General features: G+C 32.5%; 2 protein-coding genes across 4 annotated transcripts in view; one reads left to right on the forward strand and one right to left on the reverse strand.

The window, feature by feature from the left end:
• Positions 1–19,397, reverse strand: LOC139492227 (tRNA:m(4)X modification enzyme TRM13 homolog). The gene is made up of 13 exons (XM_071280412.1): positions 19,251–19,397; positions 14,917–14,963; positions 14,457–14,523; positions 13,799–13,858; positions 11,159–11,228; positions 10,762–10,865; positions 8,092–8,170; positions 7,441–7,529; positions 3,987–4,065; positions 3,323–3,397; positions 2,477–2,564; positions 1,560–1,997; positions 1–403 (listed from the first exon to the last, which is right to left on the reverse strand). Exons 1-13 carry the CDS (start codon positions 19,356–19,358, stop codon positions 226–228), a joined length of 1,482 nt encoding a protein of 493 aa, XP_071136513.1. The 5' UTR covers positions 19,359–19,397; the 3' UTR covers positions 1–225.
• LOC139492228 (UV excision repair protein RAD23 homolog B-like) overlaps positions 19,382–25,104 on the forward strand; it is an 11,949-nt gene continuing 6,226 nt past the window's right edge. For 2 of the 3 annotated variants that reach the window (XM_071280416.1, XM_071280423.1), the window contains exons 1-4: positions 19,535–19,703; positions 21,038–21,119; positions 23,024–23,103; positions 23,662–23,807. In XM_071280416.1, coding sequence (XP_071136517.1) covers positions 19,638–19,703; positions 21,038–21,119; positions 23,024–23,103; positions 23,662–23,807 — 374 coding nt within the window. In that variant the 5' untranslated portion in view covers positions 19,535–19,637. Of the gene's footprint in view, positions 19,704–21,037; positions 21,120–23,023; positions 23,104–23,661; positions 23,808–25,104 lie in introns of all 3 variants that reach the window. The other variant, XM_071280430.1, reaches the window with a different exon arrangement.

Raw genomic sequence — 25,104 nt, forward strand, 5'->3', positions numbered from 1 at the left:
CATCATTTTAGTTTTATTTCGTCATATTTTATTATGTTAAAAGACACAAAAAATTACATGCATCCTGGACTCGTCAAAATCTATTTGGACTCACCATTTCTAAAAATTCCTAGTGAAAACCCTGTAAGATCTTGTTCATTTTCTTAACTTATTAATTAATTCTAGGCTTCCCCGATTGTTGTGCTGAATTTAATCTTATTTTCATATGCAGAATTGTACATAAGATCAACTTGGTTTAGCAAATATTGCTACATTTTCTGGAGTTAACTGTTCTTCAATATAAACTTTCATATCACAATTCAGTCCTTTCTCCTTTAAATACTCTACTCTTCCATAATCAATAAGTCTTTTACACTTTCTCCCAATTTCTTCTCTCTCTTTGATGGATAAATTCAATTCTGGTCTGGAAAAAAAATAATTATAGACTGAGCTTTATAAATCTTTAAAACTTATTATTAATATATGTACAAAAAAATAAGATTGGATGTCATCAGGCTAAAGCAGGCCATGTGAGCTATTATCATGGATTTGTTAATGTGTATAAAAGGTCTGTTGTCAATCAATAGACCACTTTTGAGTTTGTCTCTCACTGGAAAAAACTAGTCAATTAAGTGCATCTTTATGACGTCATTTACCTGATAGAGGGGATGGCCTGTATACCCACACTATTAATGTTCTTCAAGCGTCTAAGTGATCGTCATTGTGCAAAATAAACTAGATATAATATTTGTTCTGTAGGTACTTAATCACAATTCCCTAATGACAGCAATGCTGATTGTCTATTATGGGAATTCAATTTGCTGAATAATTTGTGTAATATAGCATCCTAGTTTTTCAACCACTCGCTGAACATTGGAACAGAAGTAACGATGCCCCTTATCGCAGGAATGAAGTTCACTAAAACCAAAGTTTTTGTTGGAAATGCATCAAAATTGAAAGTTGTCTATTGTTAAATAATCTACATTTTTGTTAGCCAACTTCAACCAAACTTGATAGGAACAATAAATGGAAGATGCTTTATTTTTGACTATCAAATTCTATAATTTGGAACAACAAATCTGTAAATCATCAAATTGAATGGTATCTAGTCTTCTGTTTAGTTGACTGTTAACTATACCATGGCGCTGCCTGTTTTTATGGGTGGAGGAACAAGGAGGGCAATGAGAGAACCACCAACCTTATGGCAATCCTAGTCAGTCAAGGTGCCAGTCGATTTCACCTGCCTCATGCAGGGTTCAAACTCGCAACCTCAGTGTTGACAAGCTAGCAATACAGTACATGCACTACTTACACTACTCTACCACAAATGCCATTCTTCAGTTAAATAATGATTCATTAAAGAATATTTGTAGATACAATTGTATATCATCATACATCCATAATTGACAGACTTATGGAGAATATCGGTCTTCGCAATGGTAACTTCTATGTCATTTGCTCTCTTGTGGAGAGTTGTTTCATTGGCAATCAAACCATGTTTTCATATTTCTATATTATACATTATTTTGCTAAAATTTAACAAAGTGGTTATCTATCATGAGATAAATTCTACCCCTCACCTTTTAATGGATATCTGTTCTGTGTCGTTTGATCTTTCTTCTGTCTCAGAATCTGAAGATTCTGTATCAGCTGTGTTTACATTTCTATCCAATAGTGAAGTGTCTTTTTCTTTACTTTTTAAATAGTCTGAATCTGCTAGTGCCTTTTCCTCTTGTTGACTGTTGTCAGGAACAATGCTTGTTACGACTTCCTGGTGCAATTTGGTCTTTTCAACTAACAATTTTGAATAGTCAGTTGATGTACCCTGAGACTTGTTCATTTCATCAACAGATTTCCAGCCAGTCCATGTTGCTGCTGTCCAACTACTTAATTTACATAAAATTTTAAAGTCTTTAATCGACAAACCATTTTTTTGAAAGAAAGCCTTGCCAACATATGGTTTCCATTGACAACGATGATGACAACACAAAGCTATGGATAATCCTCCAAACTTTTTGCTGTTAATGTAAAAACATAACAATTTTACATGACTTATAAATGTATGTGAAATAGTTACATTATATGATTTAAATTTTAAGAAAGCAAGCAATAAAGACCAGCAGTGAAGAGGAATTTCAGAAACTATAGGTTAAAAACAAAATAAAAGTGACGCCACCAAAATTAATACTTGCCTGTGTTTTGTTGTAATAAGCATTATGTACAAGTTTCATAACATTTCGTTGCGGCAAACTAAACAGAAAATGGTAAAACCTAATCCCCCTCCCCTACAGTGGGGGCATTATAAGAGGCGAATGCATCTCTTTGTACCACCTGCCATACAAAGTGGGGTTCTTAACAAATAGTACCAGAAAATAATCTTCATATATCTGTTAACAAAAACATGCTCTATCAGTTGCACTCTGGAAATTCCTTAACAACAAAATAAAATGTAATATTCAAATAGGATTACTTTCTGTAAAATAATAGAACTATTTACCATTTATCATTTTTTGACTTCTTTTCTACAGGTTCCTCACCATCTGCTTCAGTTGTTAAAGTATGAGTTACACAGTGAACTGCCAAATCTGGATAATTTCAAATTCATTTAATATATTTATCTAAAATGTTAGTTTTCCACATTTTAAAGTTATTGTATGTATGATACATTTTTGTACCTTCTAAAACTGTGTGTATTAAACTGGTAAAAGCCCCATTAAGAAATTCGGTGCAAACAACTTTCACTTGCTTGTTTACTCAAATTCTTTTTTTGCAGTTTTATAATACTTTTTTATTTCTTTAAATCAAGAGGCCTAAAAAGATAGCCTGATCATACCTTCTCCTTTCGGATTAACATTCTGATCAAAAGTAAAATATAGAAGGGAAATTGGTTTCTACATAAACAGACATATAAATGCAAACATTAAAATAGTTTAGATGCCTAATTTTAAAGTTTACTTGATAACATTACAGGGAAATGAATGTAAACAATACTAGTTATCAAATGTTGTATGATTTTCACTATCAAAATATATTTTGACTTTCCAAAACATTTGCATCATTGTTTATGTTTCCATGTTAAGACAACTTTTATATTTGGTCATTTTCCAGTACATTTCAGATACCACAATGCTTATGTTATCACATCATAGTAAGTTATTTACACTGTTTTACCTTAGGTCAACTGGCACAATTCATTCATAAAAGCCTATGACATGGAGTATGATTTGAAAAGCCTAAGTAAATCACGACATTGCCAATCAGCTGACATACAATATATTTGTAATTTTGTATTTTACCACAGGTGTAGACTCAAATAGTTTGAAGTTTATCATGATTAAATTACCTGTAGCACTGCCACATAAGTGTTTACCAACAGCAACAACAGGATTACAACTTTCTGATATAGAGTTTACTTTACCTAGAAAAAAAGTCAGAGAAATAACTATATTTATTATGTATTTAAGGCATTAACATGTGTTATGTTGAACAGTTTTTTCATTGATATTTACACTCTCCATTTAAATGTTGAATCCAAGTATAACAAAAGTTACACGAAAGTATTAACAACAAAAATTAGTACAGAAAAAGCACTTAACTCTATAACAGCAGAAAATAGATTAAAAGATTCATGAATATAACTTCAAGAGTAATAAATATTTCATAAATGTTTTGCTTTAAGTTATGAATTCAATTTCATTCTTTAATATAATATTTCAAAAGTAAAAAAGCCATCAAAATGAATCAGATTTTTACTATCCTTGCAGTAGATACACTATATAGCTAGAATCCACCAAAAAATAATAAAAAGAATATATCATAAAGAATATTTTACCATTCTTGGAGCTCTAGAAATTAAGTGTTCAGACAAACCCTTATTGAGATTTTCTTTTTTAAATCCTGTAAACAAAAAGAAAATTTTAGATTTAAAATTTAAAAAAAAGTAGATATCTGGTGACCATTTTAAAGTTTTTGTAGTCTAGCACAGCCACTGTTAATAAAATGTATACCTAGATGAAGATGCTCAATATCAATTCTGATCCTCTCAAACTTTGGTCCTTTATCGTCCCACTTATGAAAATTATCAGCCTGCAATTATATAAAGGTCAAATGTACAATTATTATGATCAGGGGCGGATTTAGGCGGAGGTGTGGCGGGCGTGCGCCCCCCCTAAAATTTGCAAAGCATGGGTTGTCCGGACGTAATAAACTTTGTATCCGACGAAAACTTATGTCGTCGCATTCAATCTGTTTTAACATTAAAACAAGTATTACTATATATAAAACAGTAATTTAACAGAATCATTTAACGTGATTACTAATCAACTGACCTTTTGTTTCATATATTTAAGTTCTATAAACATGTTACACTTCAAAGGAAGGTGTCAAACGCAGTACTGCGTTTGATGACAAATATCGATAGGCTTTTAGCAGTTACAATAAAACAATTGTGACATTGTAGTTGCAGTTTTAAGGGCATACGATACAGTTACAGGGGAGGTAATGACGTTGCTAACGTAAAATGTTATTTTCGCGACGTCAAACTATGACATATCGGGAAAAGATGCATTTTTCGACTATTTTTGATCATTCAAACTGATTTAATATGAAAACGAGTGAATGGACCCCTATTTTTAAAAACAACATTTTGTTTCATTTTGCAGGGAGATTATGTGGACCAAATTTTATACAACTGTAAATAGAGGAATGTTTTTAATTTTGATATATATACAGCAAAAAAATACAATTTTTTCTTAATTCATGACCATTTGATGAATAGGAGTTATTTCTGAATAAAAAATGCATAATTTTTTGGGATACTTATAAAATAAAAAAATTACAAATTATCTAACAAAAACAATTTGTGTTTATCTTTTAAAACAAAAAAGTTATGGCTTTCTTTCGAAAGGGAAAATACGGCCACAAATCCGAATTTTGAGCAAATATACAAAATTTCGACCTCATTTTACTAAAAAAATAGCACATGAAGGTATATTTTTTATTACATATTTGATTTAAGCAGGCAAAAAATAGCCTATATGGAAATTTTCATTAAACTGTAAATACAGGATCAAAACTGTATCGTATGCCCTTAATAAACAATTTCTTTGATAATCGAAGTTCAAAAACATCCCTACATCACTTTCTCACGAAGAAGGTGGAAGTGCCCTACCCGCTATTTTGGTAACCGGTTGGTTATTTCATCTTATCGGACCACAGATGAATTATCACGTTGTGATTGGTTAAATGCCTTCACGTGGTGACCCCCTATGAGACCGTATAGGGTTAGTAAGTTTCATATGGGGTTCATGACGCATTAATGGCGACGTCATCTATTAATGTTGTTGTGTTTCATTGTTTATTTTTCAACAAAACGCCGCAGAAAAAGACCAGCAACAGATAAATTCGTTATACGGTTAACTACTGACCCCCTACGGATCCATAGAGGGTGAATAAAATTCATAGGGGACTCGGCCTCCGGCCTCACCCCCTATGGATTTTACTAACCCTCTATGGATCCGTATGGGGTCAGTAGCAAACCATATAACTTATAATGGCACGACCAAGAAAGCAGTCTAAGTTAGATTATTTCTTAAGGAAAGATAAAGATTATGGTTCAAGCGAGAGGTTAGTTTGTTAATTTGACTCATTATTTAATGTCTCTGTGACAATATATGATTCGCACTTGCAACATGTAAGTTTTGCCAAAGCATGCATAAACGGTCAAGGCCCAAACCAGTAGGTACTACCGTATTACATGGATCCCAAGAAAATAAGCACAATTTTTTAAGGATCTCATTTTGATTTTAGTGGTTAGCGGCCATTTTTTGTTTGTTTTACAGTATGTAAAAAGTCTAGCATGACCTCCATAAATAGAACAAAAATAAAAACATGTACCGGTATTATGAATTGACAAATAAATTGTACCAGTAATAATTTTCGTTTTCAATATCTTATATTGGTCAGATGAGCTATCGTCATTTGCTTCGTCTCACTTTGCGTCTGTCGGTCCGCCTGTCTATCTGTCAACTCTTCACATTTCCTTCGTTTTAACCAAGTTTGGCAGGGCTAGTGGTTATGGAGAGTTAAAGTAATTTTAAAGTTAACCGATTTAATTCCACATTATTGAAACAATGTACAGTTGGCTTAGACACATCGACTTTGTGCAAAACAAGAGATAATTATTTTTGTGGAAATCCTGTATCTCTTTATGTCGCAACTACCGGGCATGTAAGGGCTGTAAACGTTTAATACTTTGATTTGTTGTATTGCAATGAGACAACTCTCCACAAAAGACCAAATGACACAGAAATTAAAAACTATAGTATAGGTCACCATACAGCCTTCAACAATGAGAAAAGCCATGTCTTGCAAGGTTTAGTGTAGATATGACCTAATATTACTATATAGATGAGTTTACAACAAGTGCTGACGCCATAATTGTAGATTGGTTTGCAAAGGATCACAACATCAAGGTATGCTAGTAGATGGTGGTTGTATCTCCCTGTGGCTGTGTTTCATGGCATCTGTCACCCACGAACCATCTACTCCATCTGACGTTGATCATATCCTTCAACTTGGTACAGATCTTTACCACTCAATATCCACACATAGGGGTTATATGCTTATAAATGAAATACCTAGTACCGTTGATATTGCGGGAAGAAGTTTACACTTTCGTGTTATAGAGTCGAGAGGTGAATCAACAGCTCATGCAGTAAACGACTTGGACGCCTTGTGTTTTTGTATCAAAGGAGCACTTAAACACTGCTATGAGGAATCAGATATGTGTTTTATGACAGTTGGGAACTATCCAAGTTGTACAATTGGTACAAACAAGACAGCTGAGCATGGTAAATGTAGATTGTCATTTAAATAATGCGGTTTTAGAAATTGAAACTTTAATTTCTCGCTCATTTTACCACAAATGTTTCTCGCCACACCTTGCTTGGCAAGATATTTATCTACATTGCACCCACTCTAGAAGAATATTTCAATAATTTGATCATTTTAACCTCCAAAAAAAAAAAGTTTTATTATGCGCCCCCCCTAACGTCAAATCCTGTATCCGCCCCTGATGATATAAAGATCTATTTATTGACAAATTATTGCTTTAAAACATACTTCATAAAAAAAAGTTATAATTATAATATAAAAAGGAGGTGATGTGGTATGATTTCCTATGAGACAACTATCCACCAGAGTTAAATTATTTCGTAGTAAGCAATGAAAAGCCAGAGTACAGCCTTCAACAATGAGAGAAGCCATACCGTGAGTCAGCTATATTATTGTAAAAATTTTAAAACATATTGTTTTGCCAAAACCATAGGCATGACATAAACTTCATATACAATCAATCATTAATAATCATCAGTGAAATAAGTATCTGAATATCCCCAATAAAATTTCATTTTTTTGTTTAATATTGACATAAGATAACCTACGTCATGGATAATAACCTACCTTGTATCTACAGGTACCCCTGTCAACCAAAATATAGTTACAGTTGTCATTCTCCTCACTGGCTTTTTGTATCCAGTGAGACAGCATACCTTAATAAAGATATTATCAGTGATCATTATCATAGTGAAAGCAGTTATTTATAATATATGTAGACAAAAATAATATAATTATTGAAGGTACAATTCTGTCCTTATATGGATTTAGGGATAATATATACTTTGTTCAACATTTGGCTAAGACCTTTAATGTTGAAATATTGGGCGGCCATTTTCTGTCTTTTCTTTTTGTGTTTTATAAGTTCAGCTCTTTTACCTTTTTTATTGAGTCCTTAGTGATAGTACCTTCGACCACTTCTTTATTTTAGTCTTGTAACCATTTCAAAATAATTATTTTGTTATCTAGGATCCACAGTTTTCTTTATTAAAATGACAAAGAATTAGCTGTGAAGTCTTTCTATAGAATGGTTATCTTTATAGAATTATAGGACAGTGTGAATCAATCTACATCTTACTTTATATGGGAACAAAAAGTTATTGAGTATTGAAAAGCTTTGGTACACCAAGTCATCATGTTGGTTACAGTATTCAACTCTACCTCGACAGATAAATTAATGCAAGGATCATTTGTGTATGTGACAAATTAGATTCCTACCTTTTCCTGCTCCAAGTTCAACAAAGGTCATAGCTTCTTTAATCAACCCCATTTTTTCCAAATGTCCAATCAGAGATGCCTAAAATATATTAGAGAAAAATTGCATCATTTATAGGATTTAATTATGGCAGTTTTGATATGACAGACCAATATTTGAGATTAATTTTGTGATCGCATGAATAATAAACAGCTGCGCCATAAGCGCATGATACGCCCGACGTCTTATGTGGAAGTCTTATGCAATAATCATAAATAGTTTATGAGAAAGTTTTAAGCAATAACCATATATTGTTTTAGAGACACGGCGGGACATGTGAAACCCCCCACCCTGGTCTTTTTTTACAAAAACTAAATATTACCAAAATAAAATTTTGAATCAAAACCAAAAAGTATACAGATCTTTAGATGAATATATCAAAGAAGTGGGTAAAGTTTTAAGCAATAATCATAACTTATTTTTGAGATACGGCGCGACATGTAATAAACCCTCCCCTGTTTTACAAAATACTCAATAACTCAAAAATAAAATTTTGAATAATCACCAAAAAGTATACAGATCTTTACATTAATAGAACAAAGAAGTGTGTAAAGTTTTAAGCAATAATCATAAATCATTTTTGAGATATGACACAACATGTAAAAAAAACCCTCCCCCTTTTTAAAAAAATACTAATAACTCAAAAACGAAATTTTGAATCATCACCAAAAAGTATACAGATATTGAGATTAATATAACAAAGACATGTGTAAAGTTTTAAGCAATAATCATAAATAGTTTTTGAGATATGGCGCGACATGTAAAAAAAAACTCAAAAATGAAATTTTGAATCATCACCAAAAAGTATACAGATATTGAGATTAATATAACTAAGAAGTGTTTAAAGTTTTAAGTCATAATCAAGAATCGTTTTTGAGATACAGTGCGACATTCGAAAAAAACACACCCCTGTTTTAGTCATAAAGTGCTGTAACTCAAAAAGTTTAAATCTTATTTTCACCAAAAAGTATACAGATCATTTGACTATCATAAGAAACAACTATATTAAGTTTCATGAAATTTGGATAAGTCGTTCTCAAGTTACGGTGCGACATGTTTACGCCGGACAGACGGACAAACGGACGGACACCAGACATTTGTATACCATAATACGTCCCGTCAAAATTTTGACGGGCGTATAAAAACCTCATAAAAATTTCAGAACTTACAGTAACCCGTGTTAGGTATTTTATTAAAGATTGTCAACATTCCTTAACTAGAGGCTCTAAAGAGCCTGTGTCGCTCACCTTGGTATATGTGAATATTAAAACAAAAGAAACAGATGGATTCATGACAAAATTGTGTTTTGGTGATGGTGATGTGTTTATACATCTTACTTTACTGAACATTCTTGCTGCTTACAATTATCTCTCTTTACTGAACATTCTTGCTGCTTACAATTATCTCTATCTATAATGAACTTGGCCCAATGAAAATTGTTAAAAATTGACTATCAAGGACATTAACTCCTTAGGGGGTCAATTGACCATTTCAGTCATATTGACTTATTTGTAAATCTTACTTTGCTGAACATTATTGCTTTTTACAGGTTATCTCTATCTATAATAGTATTCAAGATAATAACCAAAAACAGCAAAATTTCCTTAAAATTACCAATTTAGGGGCAGCAACCCAACAACGGGTTGTCCGATTCATCTGAAAATTTAAGGCCAGTTAGATCTTGACCTACCGTAATAAACAATTTTACCCTTCATCAGATTTGCTCTAAATGCTTTGGTTTTTGAGTTATAAGCCAAAAACTGCATTTTACCCCTATGTTCTATTTTTAGCCGTGGCGGCCATCTTGGTTGGTTGACCGGGTGGGTCACCGGACACAATTTTTAAAGTAACTACCCCAATGATAATTGTGGCCAAGTTTGGTTAAATTTGGCCCAGTAGTTTCATAGGAGAAGATTTTTGTAAAAGATTATTAAGATTTACGAAAAATGGTTAAAAATTTACTATAAAGGGCAATAACTCCTAAAGGGGTCAACTGACCATTTCGGTCGTGTTGACTTATTTGTAAATCTTACTTTGCTGAACATTATTGCTTTTTACAGTTTATCTCTATCTATAATATTATTCAAGATAATAACCAAAAACAGCAAAATTTACTTAATATTAACAATTCAGGGGCAGCAACCCAACAACGGGTTGTTCAATTCATCTGAAATTTTCAGGGCAGATAGATCTTGACCTGATAAACAATTTAACCCCATGTCAGATTTGCTCTAAATGCTTTGGTTTTTGAGTTATAAGCCAAAAACTGCATTTTACCCCTATGTTTTATTTTTAGCCGTGGCGGCTATCTTGGTTGGTTGACCGGGTCACCGGACACAATTTTTAAACTAGGTACCCCAATGATGATTGTGGTCAAGTTTGATTAAATTTGGCCCAGTAGTTTCAGAGGAGAAGATTTTTGTAAAAGCTAACGACGGACAGCGACGACGACGGACGAAGGACGCCAAGTGATGAGAAAAGCTCACTTGGCCCTTTGGGCCAGGTGAGCTAAAAATAAACCTGCTTTAATCGAATGTTAGATCATTGTTTTCTTTGTCACACAATTATATAAAATTACAATTTTGTTGTGCTGGAATATGTATAAAATAAGAACAGGAAAATAGAACAGATACCTGCTGTTTTCTGTGCCTAATAGCAGGAATCCCATAGGAATTGTTACAGAGTTCTTCCTCCAGACAGGAATGAGACAAAATCTCTGTGGGAATCTTAATGTGTTCTGAAATATTAGTTAAACATAAATTGACATATAAGTCTAACGAAGAAATTTTTATGTGTAAAATCAAGTATAATTGAAATCATCGAGATTTATGTACTTACAAATGTGCACTGAACATAATATATATGTTATATTTATATTTTCTACCTATTTTATAATAAGACTGAATTGGTATAAAAAATAAGAAGATGTGATATGATTTTCTTTTTACAAGAATGGAAATTGGTTAACTGAATTGTCTATTACATGTAGTATTTACAGATTATCTTTGTCAAGTAAGTTTTATACAGTACCATCATAAAGCTTGTTGATCTTTAAAATCAATTGTTTTAGGTCTTCTGTTGGTATGTCAAGCAATGAAAACTGAAAAAAAATTTATGACAAGCTGCTGAATATATAAATGAACTGGGTTACATCAAACTATAACCGTTGTGCATTTAATTCTTTTATTATTATGCTATATATTGGGATCCTGATTTAGAGTAATCTCACAACTTGATTGGCTAATATTGTCCTAATAAATTTCAGTATAATTTTTTATTCAGTCAATTTTAAATTATCTCCCTTATACCATTGACCTAATGAAAAAAACTAGTTGCTTTATAGTCCTAATATTTGTAACTTTTCACAGTTTTAGATTAAATATCTAAATATATTTGGTTGATATTTTCCTAATAAATGTACCAAAAATCAGAACAAAATCTGTAGGCAAAACAAAACAAGAATGTTTCCCCAGTACACGGATGCCCCATCCACACTATCATTTTCTATGTTCAGTGGACTGTGAAAATGGGGGAAAATCTCTGATTTGGCATTAAAATTAGAAAGATCATATCATAGGGAACATGTGTACTAAGTTTCAAGTTGATTGGACTTCAACTTCATCCAAAACTACCTCTACCAAAAACTTTAACCTGAAGGGGGACAGACAGTGGAAGGAACGAACCAACGGACGGACGCACAGACCAAACTAGAGGCTCTAAAGAGCCTGTGTCGCTCACCTTGGTCTATGTGCATATTAAACAAAGGACACAAATGGATTCATGACAAAATTGTATTTTGGTGATGGTGATGTGTTTGAAGTTCTTACTTTACTGAACGATTTTGCTTCTTACAATTATATCTATAATGAACTTTGCCCATTAGTAACAGAGAACTATATTTGGTAAAAATTTACATATATTTACCAAATTAATGAAAATTGTTAAAAATTGACTATAAAGAGCAATAACTCCTTAAGGGGTCAATTGACCATTTAGGTCATGTTGACTTATTTGTAGATCTTACTTTGCTGAACATTATTGCTGTTTACAGTTTATCGCTATCTATAATAGTATTCAAGATAACCAAAAATGGCAAAATTTCTTTAAAAATTACCAATTGGAGGGCAGCAACCCAACAACCAGTTGTCCAATTCATCTGAAAAATTCAGGGCAGATAGATATTGACTTGATTAACAATTTAACTTCTTGTCAGATTTGCTCTAGATGCTTTGAATTCATAGTTATAAGCCAAAAACTGCATTTTACCCCTATGTTCTATTTTTAGCCGTGGCGGCCATCTTGGTTGAATGGCCAGGTCATCGGACACATTTTTCAAACTAGATACCCCAAAGATGATTGTGGCCTAGTAGTTTCAGTGGAGATTTTGTAAAAGATTACTTAGATTTATGAAAAATGGTTAAAGATTGACTATAAAGGGCAATAACTCCTAAAGGGGTCAACTGACCATTTTGGTCATGTTGACTTATTTGTAGATCTTACTTTGCTGAACATTATTGCTGTTTACAATTTATCTCTATCTATAATAATATTCAAGATAATAACCAAAAACAGCAAAATTTCCTCAAAATTACCAATTCAGGGGCAGCAACCCAACAACCGATTGACTGATTCATATGAAAATTTCAGGGCAGATAGATCTTGACCTGATAAACATTTTTATCCAGTCAGTTTTCCTCAAAATGCTTTGGTTTTTGAGTTATAAGCCAAAAACTGCATTTTACCCCTTTGTTCTATTTTTAGCCGTGGCGGCCATCTTGGTTGGTTGACCAGGTCACGCCACACATTTTTCAAACTAGATACCCCAAAGATGATTGTGGCCAAGTTTGGATAAATTTGGCCCAGTAGTTTCAGAGGAGAAGATTTTTGTAAAAGATTACTTTAATTAACGAAAAATGGTTAAAGATTGACTATAAAGGGCAATAACTCCTAAAGGGGTCAACTGACCATTTTGGTCATGTTGACTTATTTGTAGATCTTACTTTGCTGAACATTATTGCTGTTTACAGTTTATCTCTATCTATAATAATATTCAAGATAATAACCAAAAACAGCAAAATTTCCTCAAAATTACCAATTCAGGGGCAGCAACCCAACAACCGATTGACCGATTCATCTGAAAATTTCAAGGCAGATAGATCTTGACCTGATAAACATTTTTACCCCTGTCAGATTTGCTCTAAATGCTTTGGTTTTTGAGTTATAAGCCAAAAACTGCATTTTACCCCTATGTTCTATTTTTAGCCGTGGCGGCCATCTTGGTTGGTTGACCGGGTCACGCCACACATTTTTTAAACTAGATACCCAAATGATGATTGTGGCCAAGTTTGGTTTGATTTGGCCCAGTAGTTTCAGAGGAGAAGATTTTTGTAAAAGTTAACGACGACGGACGACGGACGACGACGGACGACAAGTGATTAGAAAAGCTCACTTGGCCCTTCGGGCCAGGTGAGCTAAAAACATAATGTCCATAAATGGGGCAAAAAAATTCATAACAACTATTTGATTTCAGACTCAAGGACAGACATGTCTTGTAGCAACAATATGTCCTAACCACTTAGTGGATGAGTACAGACTATTTAATTATTTCATGACCTCCTTATGTCAAGCAGTGAAAACTGAAAAAAATTTAATGTCTAAGTCTTTACCTACCTTTGCATCAAGATCATCCTCATCAGCTTCACCAGAATTTATTCCTGGACAATGATAAGCCTGACAAATAAAAAATTTACATAATGGTTGGTATACATCTGGAATTTGATAAATTGCAATTGCATGATTATTCAAATCAATATAAAAGATTGCCTCTGCTGGTATTTATGTTTATCCTTCAACTTGAACTAAATAATGTTTGTAGACTATTCATCTAATTTTTCCAATAGATTTTGGTAAAAGAAGTAAATTTAGGAGTTGATGAAAATGTGATTTTTTTCAAAGGATTTCAAGGGGAACAATGTGCCACTAATGCTTTCATGTTTACAACATTAAATGAGGTCAGTCAATTCTCTGAAGTTTAGAAAAAAAGATTCCTCTGGTGGCCATTTTTTTCCATCTTATTAGGGATCAGCAGTAAAGAATGTCCCATACTTCTTTCCTGTAAAGTTTGCTTAAAGTGTTTGACACATATTCTAACTTCTATTAAATCGACTGTCTTTGTTCATGCACTTTAATGCTGAATGAGAGCCTGAAATTCAAGGTTAAAATCTTTGGTCTTGTTCTCGTCAGATTTAGAACCAATGACTGTTTACAGTCCGTGAGAGCAGGTCACCATAACATCTATTAAAGGCAGTGTAAAAACAAATTAACTTACAGGTAAAACCCCTTGTTGCTTTCGACATTTCTTTAAATGCTTTGTCAGCTGATCTTCATAGCAGGTACTGGAATATATATATACATTGAAATGATTAATGAATTTGAACAAAAAATCATGACTCCTTCTTCTTATATATGTTTAATCAGTCAAGATAAAAAAAAATACAGAAACATAAGCAAACATCTGACTTTTCTCTTATTTAGTCTTATCTGTCTCCCTACCTTGCAATTAGATTTATGAAGTAAAAAAAAATGTGGATATATACACTATACATGTAACATGCCTGAATTTTATAATGCTAATCACAGCCAATATACATTTTGGTATACATAAGTAATACTAGTAATAATTTGAAAATCACTTTATTACTAAAAAAAATACCTTTAACATGTTTAAATCATTTGTAAAAATGATAAATGAAAATTTCTACTAATTCAAAGTATAAAAATATTCTCACTGCTTTGTGTCTATGGGACATATGATTCTTTTTCTGTCAGTTGGTATCTGAAATGAGAAATAAAATTGAACTGTTCACTACATTGTACCTCATGTTTGATTTAAATGATTAGTCCAAACTTGTTACAACAAATGTATTCAAAAACACTTTTTCTAAAACCAGTTGTTGGCATGATACAGGTACCATTTTTGTCAAGCCTCAGTGCCACTTTTGTCACAGAAAGCTCGACATAGGGATAGTGATCAGGCAGCTGTGGTGGCTACGGCGGAGTTAGCTTACTTCTTAAAAACTTTATATTTTAGAAGGTGAAAGACCTGGATGCTTCATACTTTGTATACGGATGCCTCATGTTACGAAGTTTCCATCAGTCACATGTCCAATGTCCTTGACCTCATTTTCATGGTGCCGTGACTACTTGAAAAAAAAATTAAGATTTTTTGTAAAGTTAAATTCTCTCTTATTATAAGTAATAAGCTAATCCGATAAGGATAACTATATGGTATGTGCGTACCATGCAAGGTCCTCATACCTGTCAGACAGTTTTCACTTGACCTCGACCTCATTTCATGGATCAGTGATCAAGGTTAAGTTTTGGTGGTCAAGTCTATATATCAGATACTATACATGCTATAAGCAATAGGTCTAGTATATTCAGTGTATGGCAGGACTGTAAGGTGTACATGTCCAACTGGCAGGTGTCACCTGACCTTGACCTCATTTTCATGGTTCAGTGGTTATAATTAAGTTTTTGTGTTTGGTCTGTCTTCCTTATACATGTTATACCATATGCAACAGGTCTAATGTATTTGGTGTATGGAATGATTGTAACATGTACATATCTAGCTGGCATGTGTCATCTGACCTTGACCTAATTTTCATGGTCTAGTGGTCAAAGTTATCGTTTTACTTCTTTTCCGTGAAATAAATTGCAAATCCAGACGTATTTGTCATTGACTGCCCTCATTTTTGATACGAAAATAACAAAATCAGCCGCTATATTGTTAATCATATTTACATTGATCTTCTACGTCCTGTTTATATTCCTCCAAAGAAGGAGCACACCGGAATAAAGAAAGATAACTCAATCTGATTTTTTCCTAGCATTGAGTAACCCACTTAACATATTCTAAAATATGTCTACATACTTGCTTAAGAATATATATGTTTATATTTTGAGTTATGGGAAAAGTTAAAGAGGGTCTTAGTAGCAGTGTTGGCAGGGTGCCTTAGCTTGGTCATCTTTTTCTGTATTCTTTATTTTTAATACAAATTTTCACTGTTGCTATATATCCTAACTTCTTTATTTACTGAGCACAGCTGTTTTGTGCTGTATTGCCATTAAGCACAGCAGAGGAAGAAAGGTAAAACTGATAAAACGTGTCAGACCATAGAAACAGAATGAAGCAGGTCACCTTTCAAAAAATACTGCATATAAAGTTCAACTGTGCCAAGCAATGATCTAAATACTTGTGTGACAAGCTGCTTGACAAGTTTTTCAGCCTAAAAAGTAGATAGAGTTTTATATGGGCTAATGATGTTGTTCTTGTATATTAAACCAGTGATTTAACGAATAAACACAATGTTTGATTAATATCTTTATTAAAATATGCCCTTTTCATATTATCATAGTCACGCGTTATTAAATGCCCTTTTTCAGGATTGGCACCCTGCCCTTTTGAAATCCTAGTTGGAACACTGTGTTGTATGGAAGAATTGTTAGCTGTTCATGCCTGCCTGGCATGGTTCATCTGACCTTGATCTCATTGTCATGTTTCATTGGTCAATTTTTAGTTTTCTTGGTTAATGTTAAGTTTATATGACAGTTGTAATAAAGCTTTATATTTAGGACTATCAACATAATATCAATGATTAGTAAAGAAGGCAAGACATTTCAGTATGTGCACTCTTGTTTCTCATACATGTATATTTAATGATGGTATATATGATACTAAAACCATTATGCATAGGCACTTGTCTCAGAATTTTGTTTCCCTATATACCTTTATATAACACATTACGTACTTAACTTACATTTTTGAAAAATGTAAGCTGCAGTGGTCTCGCTAGCCCAAAATAGAAGGGCGCTGCGCCCTGGGTGCCCTCAGCCGTGCCCTGGGTGCCTTCATCCGCACCCTTCTGCCCTGACGTCTTTTTCCAAATTTCTCTTGTGCCGTTTTGGTAAAATTGCCTTTTGTTTCATCGATTTCTGATCTCCAAGTAAATTACATATATGACACCTGTGTGATTGCCCCCAGGTTAATCTTGCCATTACAATCAATTACAATGATAAAGACTTCAAAGGTGTTAATATCTAGGTAATTTAATTAGGACAATGTATCTTTTTGTCATACATTTGATGAAGTGTGTTTAGCTTGGGTCGGCATTTTCGATTTCCAAGTCACAATGGAAGAGTGTATAAATGAAGACTTTCATGACTAGAATTGAATTTAAGTCATCCAAATGCCTTCACAGAAATGCCTTCCATCTCAACTTGTTAGCGACAAGCACAGTTTTTAATTAAGCAAACATGTTGGAAATTAATTTTGGAGTTACTTCCCCTGTTTTAGCTTATTACAAATTTGTGCTCTAAAAATATTATCTAGTATCAAAAAAAGGAATAAAGAACCAATTTAATATATAATAACATAATAATGTTACCTTAAGGATATTAACTGTCTTTGAATATATTAAAAAAAATATATTGCAATTTCTGTTTGATAATTATACTTTTAGCAATCCATGTTCTAAAAATTGATAAATTAGTAATACACAAAATCTTGAAAATATTATGTATATTAAGCTGAAATTCTTATATAGATAAAAAAAAAAATTGTTTGACAATGGGTAGACTAAGAGTGAAGTTAAACTATAAAAACATAATATGTTGATGAAGATGTACTATATAATTCATAACTACACAAACAATGAAATAAAGACTATAGTTAAAATGCATCTTTATTTAAAAAAAACCAACATATACAGTAAAAAAAAAAGAGATTTGTTAACTCGTGATAGACACAGAAACGTAGACAAAAAAATTAGCAGTGCCTTTTCTTATCATAAAAAGTGCCCTGCCATCCACTGGCACCCTGCCCCTTTTGATTTCTAGCTAGAGCACTGAGCTGGTTGCTTAATTCCAATGTATGCTGATTTCCCGACTGTCAACCCCACTTAAACTTGTTAAGCCGTAAATCTAATTTTTTTCCCCTACATAATGGTGTATAACATACCTACATTTGTTGTTGGAATCATCTGTGGCAAAATTTACAAAATTTATGAAAGTTGTTTTAAAAAAATTGACTATAAAGGGCAATAACTCCTTTAGGGGTCAATTTACCATTTTTTGTCATCTTTGACTTATTTTTCAGTCTTACTTTGCTGTACATTATTGCTGTTTACAATTTATCTCTAATAGTCTATCTATAATAATATTCAAGATAATAAACAAAAGCTGAAAATTTTTCTTAAAATTACCAAATCAGGGGCAGCAACTCAACAAGGGGTTGCCAGATTGGTCTGAAAATTTCAAGGAAGATAGATATTGACCTAATGAACAATCTAATGTTGTCAGATTTGCTTTAAATGCTTTAGTTTCAGAGATATGAGCCAAAAACTGCATTTTACCCTATGTTCTATTTTTAGTCATGTCAGCCATCTTGCTTTTCGGGCAGGGTCACTAAAACCAAAGTTTTTAACGGAAATGTATCTAACTCGAAAGTTGTCTATACACCTTATCGCTATTCCCTGCTGACCCAAGAATCTGTGCAGCGTGAACTATTGACGTCAAACAACAATCAGTTTTCCATTGTGGTGTCAGTCATTTTGTATTATGACGTCAAAATTTTATGTGAATTTGTGTGTTGTTATATAATTAGTAATGGCGAACAAATAGCGATAAGGTGTATATATAGTGTAGTATCCAGAGGGTTAGTTTTAGGTCATCAGACAGACCATCTAGAGATGTCCGAAGCACTACCCAGAAACCATTCTCTTCCGGTTGAATACAATGGCTAATACAGACGACTATTCTGACTAGAACAGCAATTGGTGCAGGAACGACCATCGAAGGTATATATCGGTATTAAAATATACTCGGGATCACAACAATAGGAAGCATCTGTCCCATATCATTCCACGGATATGAAAAATGAATGTTTGTTATAGTCCGAAATTGATATATTCCGATTTTGTGAGGCCGATTATGATATAGTGAGTTTGTTAACAGCCGATATATCAGAGAGGCGGTATGGCAGACATGCTTTTTTAAAAAAGCTTATAGTTGTAGCTTTTTGTTTCAAATTAATTAGACATTATTAAAACGTATTGGTACTAACACCAAGAAGACCCGTGTGTTCTGCACAATATTTCTGTCCTGAATTTGGTTTAAATCTGCAAAATCTTCTTTTCTTTTCCAAGAAAAACGAGCAGTGCCCATCTGTCATTTCCACGTGCCGGAAGTAAATAACAAATCACTGAACTGCAATGAATTTTGTTTACACTCTTGTATTAAACAAAAAGAAATAAGATTTATGATTAATTACTATGCTTAATACTTTATTAGTTATTCTCAATTTAAATTTAAAGTCGAAAGACATAATAAAGATTCGTTTTTAAGTGCGAACCTATCGGTAATGACACTATATCCGGTTACTTGCAAAATCGATTTGAAAAACGAAGAAGCACAACTTTCCATGTAGATAACACCATTACATTGAATCAAAATGATAATAACACTGAAAACTTTGCAACAACAAACGTTTAAGGTTGAAATTGGGGAAGATGAGTTGGTAAGTTCTTGTGCCTTGTCAAAGTGGTTTTCCCTTTTTCCGGCGTCACTTTCACCGTAAATCTGTACATGTATTTGTATTTTTATGGGCATTGGAGGAGAAAGGCTTTAATTACAAACTAAGATAACGTAAATATGGTTGACTCGTCTGTCAAAAATAAATTGTGGCTGTTAACTGCATTCCAATCGACTAATCGATGTATTCACTGAGATTTTATTGCTTTAACAAAAAAAAAAAGAAATAGTGTTTTAGGTTAAACTTTAGAGCTGGTACACTTTACCTGAAAAATCTTTTTATTAAAGTAATATGAGGCAGGTGTTACCTGTGATCAGTGGCAAAGTGAGCAAACCTTTAGTCCGACGGCTGTTTTGCCAGACAAGCTGGGGCCGTTGGACGTCAGAACTCCCATATCAAAAAGTGGATATTTGCCCGTCCAAAATAGATACGTTGCTTCGTCGCTTCTTGTGCCAACTAACAGCCTTGGAATTATATAAATCAGGTATCAATTTGTTCATTTTTCATTTATATCTTTATTTATGTAAGCTTCACCTACCTGCCACCTTTTGTTTTTCCATATTTAAACAGTTTTCACAGTACTAGTGACCCAGTTGGCACTAGAAGCGACGAAGCAGGGCATCTATTTTTGAAAGGGCAAATATCCACCTTTCAGAACTTCAGAAAATCCCACTTCCAGCCTCCATTGCTTTGTGTACATTCCTTTAAGCGTCATCAATCTTAGTGGCAGACTAAATAAGCCAAGCAAATCTTATTTTTAAGAATTTCAAAATGACAAGCACCTTACGTCTTACTCGATTTACCTGCTAAAAAAAACATCCAAAATGAAAGAAAAACTTCACAAAATGATGTTCATATCATAATTTATGTGAAGGAATATAGAGTAGGTTAATAAAAAAGAATACACATTTATTTTTTCATCAAAAAAATTGGTTCAATGTAAATGTATAGAGATCAATATTCTGACCATAGGTAAATATTTATCAGTGTTTCCGTTTTTAATCTCAGAGTAGAAGTTGCTAGTTGTCTGAAAGGGCACTTTACTGCAATAACCCAGATTGTAACGGTACCGTTGGGCAGTGTATCAATTACCTTGAATATTGCTAGGCTCAGCTGGAGAACATTAGTTGTATTTTAACCATATTCAGAAATTAATTTGTTCCTGATTGTGGTTCCAGTAAGATTTTTTTCTATCAAAATATCGAAAACATATATATCACAAAGTCTAGAAGGTGTTCAGTGTGGACAGGATTCACTGTACAAACAATTTAAGTTACATTTAGTAACTTTTTTGAAAGTTGATTTTTGTCATTTTGTAGGTTAAGAAATTAAAAGAAAAAGTAGAGGCAGAGAAAGGAAAAGAAACATTTCCTGCTGGTGGACAGAAATTAATTTATGCTGGTATATATGATATAAATTACTAAACAATGTCCTTCATCAAAGAACAATTGCATTGCAATTTGTAATTATTGTAGATAACTTACTCTGCAGAAACTATGAAGATGTTACTATTGTGGCAAGCATGACAACCTAAAAATTACTTACTATGCAGCAATACTACATGCACACAAATTATTTTGCACTGCATAGCATATTGATTCTAATAAATAACTAGTCTACTCAACTTTGGTTCTTTCAATTGGACATATGGCCACAACATTATTATATACTATTAAATGTAGTGCTGTCAAATCGTACACTTTTGCCTAACTGGTTACTCGGATAATCGTTTGACCGGTTAACCGGTAGTTAAAGTTGATATTTGAAAGTATTTTCAATAGTACCCTACACATAGATAATAAGAAGATGTGGTATGAGTGTCAATGTGAATACCTTCCATTCAAGTCATACATTTACGTTTTTATAATACCATAAATTGAAGTTTGTCCTTTGGTATTATAAGGCTTGTCTGTAAAGATTCCTGTCGAAGTTTGATTTTTAATCAAATAAACGGTATCAACTATGGCGTTTGTACTAACTTCAGATTGAAAAATTAAAAAATATTCTTGATCCCGTAGATTTGAATATGTCTGAAACCGATGATTCTTTCATTTTCACTTGTTGTTTCCGAAAATGATCTGAATTATATTGAAGTATTTTAATTTTAATTGATTTATCCATCCATCAAGAATATATTGATTACATTCACGTTGGGTTTTTTTTTAATTTTTTTTTTTTTATAGTTTTTGAGTTAGCTTTTCCTTTAAAATATGACAAAGACTTGCACGTTGGAGATTGCACATGATTGAGATGTCGGTTTACACAATATTAGATCAAAAATGAAATAATGAAGTAAATTGTAAAATTTAATCGTATTACTGATTTAAAGTTACTGTTAAAAAAACATGTAACTAATTATGTTTCCTTAATATCTTGCCCCAAGCTGAGAGACAAGTTCTAATTAATTTTATATTTTTGGATTAACAACAGCAATCAATATACTGGACAATTGATCTGTCAAATTATTTACCACCACGACAATTTTTAAAGACAACATAAATATTTAATGATTTCAATACAAATTTATATCAAATCTGTTAAAATTGAAAAAAAAGCCCGGTTAGCGTTTTTGGTATTTGGTATTCGGTCGTTCGAACAGTTAACCGGTTAACCATTGACAACACTAATTAAATGTATAAAACCGTTTTTGTTTGAACTCTGATGTGATCATATTCCATACATACAAAAGACTCTGGCTGATCTTATTTGGACAGATTATTCTCTGGATCCTTCTTGGAAAGTTAAGCAGCTATTTTAGAATGCTTATACTTTTTAAAGATGACTGTATACTACGCACAAGCTAAAAAATCTGAATTAGACAGCATTTTACATTGATGTTTGATTTGTGGTTTGGTCTTTAAACTGGACTGTTTGGACTACAAAAGAATGTAGTTTTTATTTAAGTTTAAGTACCAAAAAAAAGTAAAATAACAAAAATACCGAAATTCTGACGAATATTATAAACAGAAAGTTCCGAAGCAAAGGTCAAAATCAAATGCTCAAACACATCAAACGAATGGATAACAACTGTCATATAAACATTTCATTTTAACATGTTCTTATTCTGATATGTATGTTATGTTTGCCTAATCCATCCATGAATCAAGCTAATTACAACTGGCAATTGAATTACACTCATGAATGTTATAAGATATGGTCCAGTAATGTTATCATGTATACAAATCAGAAAGAACTTAATTTTCATGTAAAGAAGGAAGCATGCAAATACACAAAACAGAGATTACACACGTCTAAATTTCTATTGCCACTTCCCGATGTTTATGTGTCAAGTTTCTTTATTACAGGTAAAATCCTTGATGATGAAAAAAAGATAGCAGAATACAAAATAGAAGAGAAAAACTTTGTGGTTGTTATGGTAACCAAGGTATAAAGTTTTACTCTATAACAGTATGATGGAAAAAAATGCTAAATAGAACCTTTGGTATTAATAAGTCTCTTGTTCAACAAACTGTTCAAACAAATAAATCTTTAATAAATTTCCAGTTTAAAAATATTGCTAATTCTATAAATTTCCAGCTTAAAAATATTGCTAATTCTATAATAAACATGATGTTACAACAATATATACTATTTAGCCCTTTCCTCAATGGATATGCATACTTGATTTGCATAGGATTTTTCAATAAAATGCTGAAAATAGGTTTTAAAGTATTAATGCATTGCCAAAAACAAATATATCATCTAATAAATTTAAGTCAGATATTCTTATGAATATCCTTTTCATATTGGATACAAATTTTATTAAGTCTGATGCAGACATTTTTAGTTCAAAATGTTTCAACTGAGGTACAACACAGGCATCATAATGGAGTAATGGGGATGGCATTAAAAGGTGCCATAATGGAGGAAAGGGTTAATTGTTATATTGAATAAAGAACTGTTTATAGTAAGTAATTTTTCAACTATCTCTTTTTATAAACAGCCAAAAGCAGCACCAGCTAAACCAGCAGAAACTCCAGCTGCCCCACCCCCTGTAGAAGCAAGTTCACCTGTTGTGACACCTACACCTACTCCAGCAACACAACCAGAGACAAAACCAGAGGAAAAGAAAGAAGAAACACCTCCAAGGTGGGTTCACAATTGTTGTTAACATATATTAGAAAATACTGTGTTTTGGTGTGAATAGTGCGCATTTGTGTATAGTGCCCCTTTGTGGTCCAAGAAACGAGAGAAGAAAATTATTGGTCATATAATACTCTTAGACATTTTTGGAAAAGTTACAGCTCCAAAATCGGCAAACAGGAAGTTTATCGGTAAACAGGAAGTTTTTTAAATGGACACCAATGTCGGAGAATTCTGTTTGGAATACATAATTAATATGAAATTGAAAGTATTCTAACAAATGAAGAAGAATTTTATTAGATTGAAATAAATATTTTAAACCAAATTTAATAAATTGTTTGAATATCATGGACAAGATTAAATGTCCAAATTATTGTTTTGATTCAAACAATAAAATAATTACGAATCAGTCTAATAATCATAATTAATGTCATTTGTGCTGTAATAAATTGTGAAAATCTCATTGTTTTTATTTTTTGTTTGATGATTCTAGCTGTTAATCTGGATTATCACACCTCAATCAACAGGTCTAATCGATGTCAAAACAAATCAGTGACATGTTGACCTTGTTCCTAATTAAATTCGTTTAGGTTACAATTATGTGATTATCATGTTTTAAATCATAATTTCTTGAATGGTTGAAAAGTTACAAAGTAAAAACGTATTTTTCCTAATAAATTTTTTTTCATCATCACTTTACAATATTAGGTCACATGACTTGCGATCACCTGATCAATACATTAGAAAAAATTGCGGTTTATCTTTTCAAAACAAGCGTGGTTTATTCAATTCATACACTTTTCTTCAACTCTCTATGATGAACACATACAAAAAACAGTAAGGTATGACAACAAGGAACACAGAGGCTTATTTAATCAACAGCAAAAGCTTTATTGTGTCTTTATTAAGCTTTGACAAATTTCCGGATTGCAAAACAGATGAACAAGTTTACACGATAAACGTAACAACAAAGATATGAAATGTATTTTATTTGAATAAAACATGACAAATCAAGAACAATACGATACATATTACAAATATAACATGTAAAACATAAAAACAATCGAGGTTTTAGCAAAAATATTTCGTACTCTTCACTTCACTTGGAAATTTCTTTGTCAGAGTTTGGACCTGAAAAAAAAGACTTAAGAAATTGTTTGTAGTCATGTATAACACACACCCCTCTTACAAGAAACATGACCTAGGGTATAAATGTGCGTGTTATACATACCAAAAGACGGTATGTAAAAAAAAAATGAGTATTACCCTTGTATTTCACATCAAATTTATATACATTTATTTC

Source organism: Mytilus edulis, chromosome 1 (genome assembly GCF_963676685.1).
Source record: "Mytilus edulis chromosome 1, xbMytEdul2.2, whole genome shotgun sequence".
In the NCBI taxonomy this organism is placed as follows: domain Eukaryota; kingdom Metazoa; phylum Mollusca; class Bivalvia; order Mytilida; family Mytilidae; genus Mytilus; species Mytilus edulis.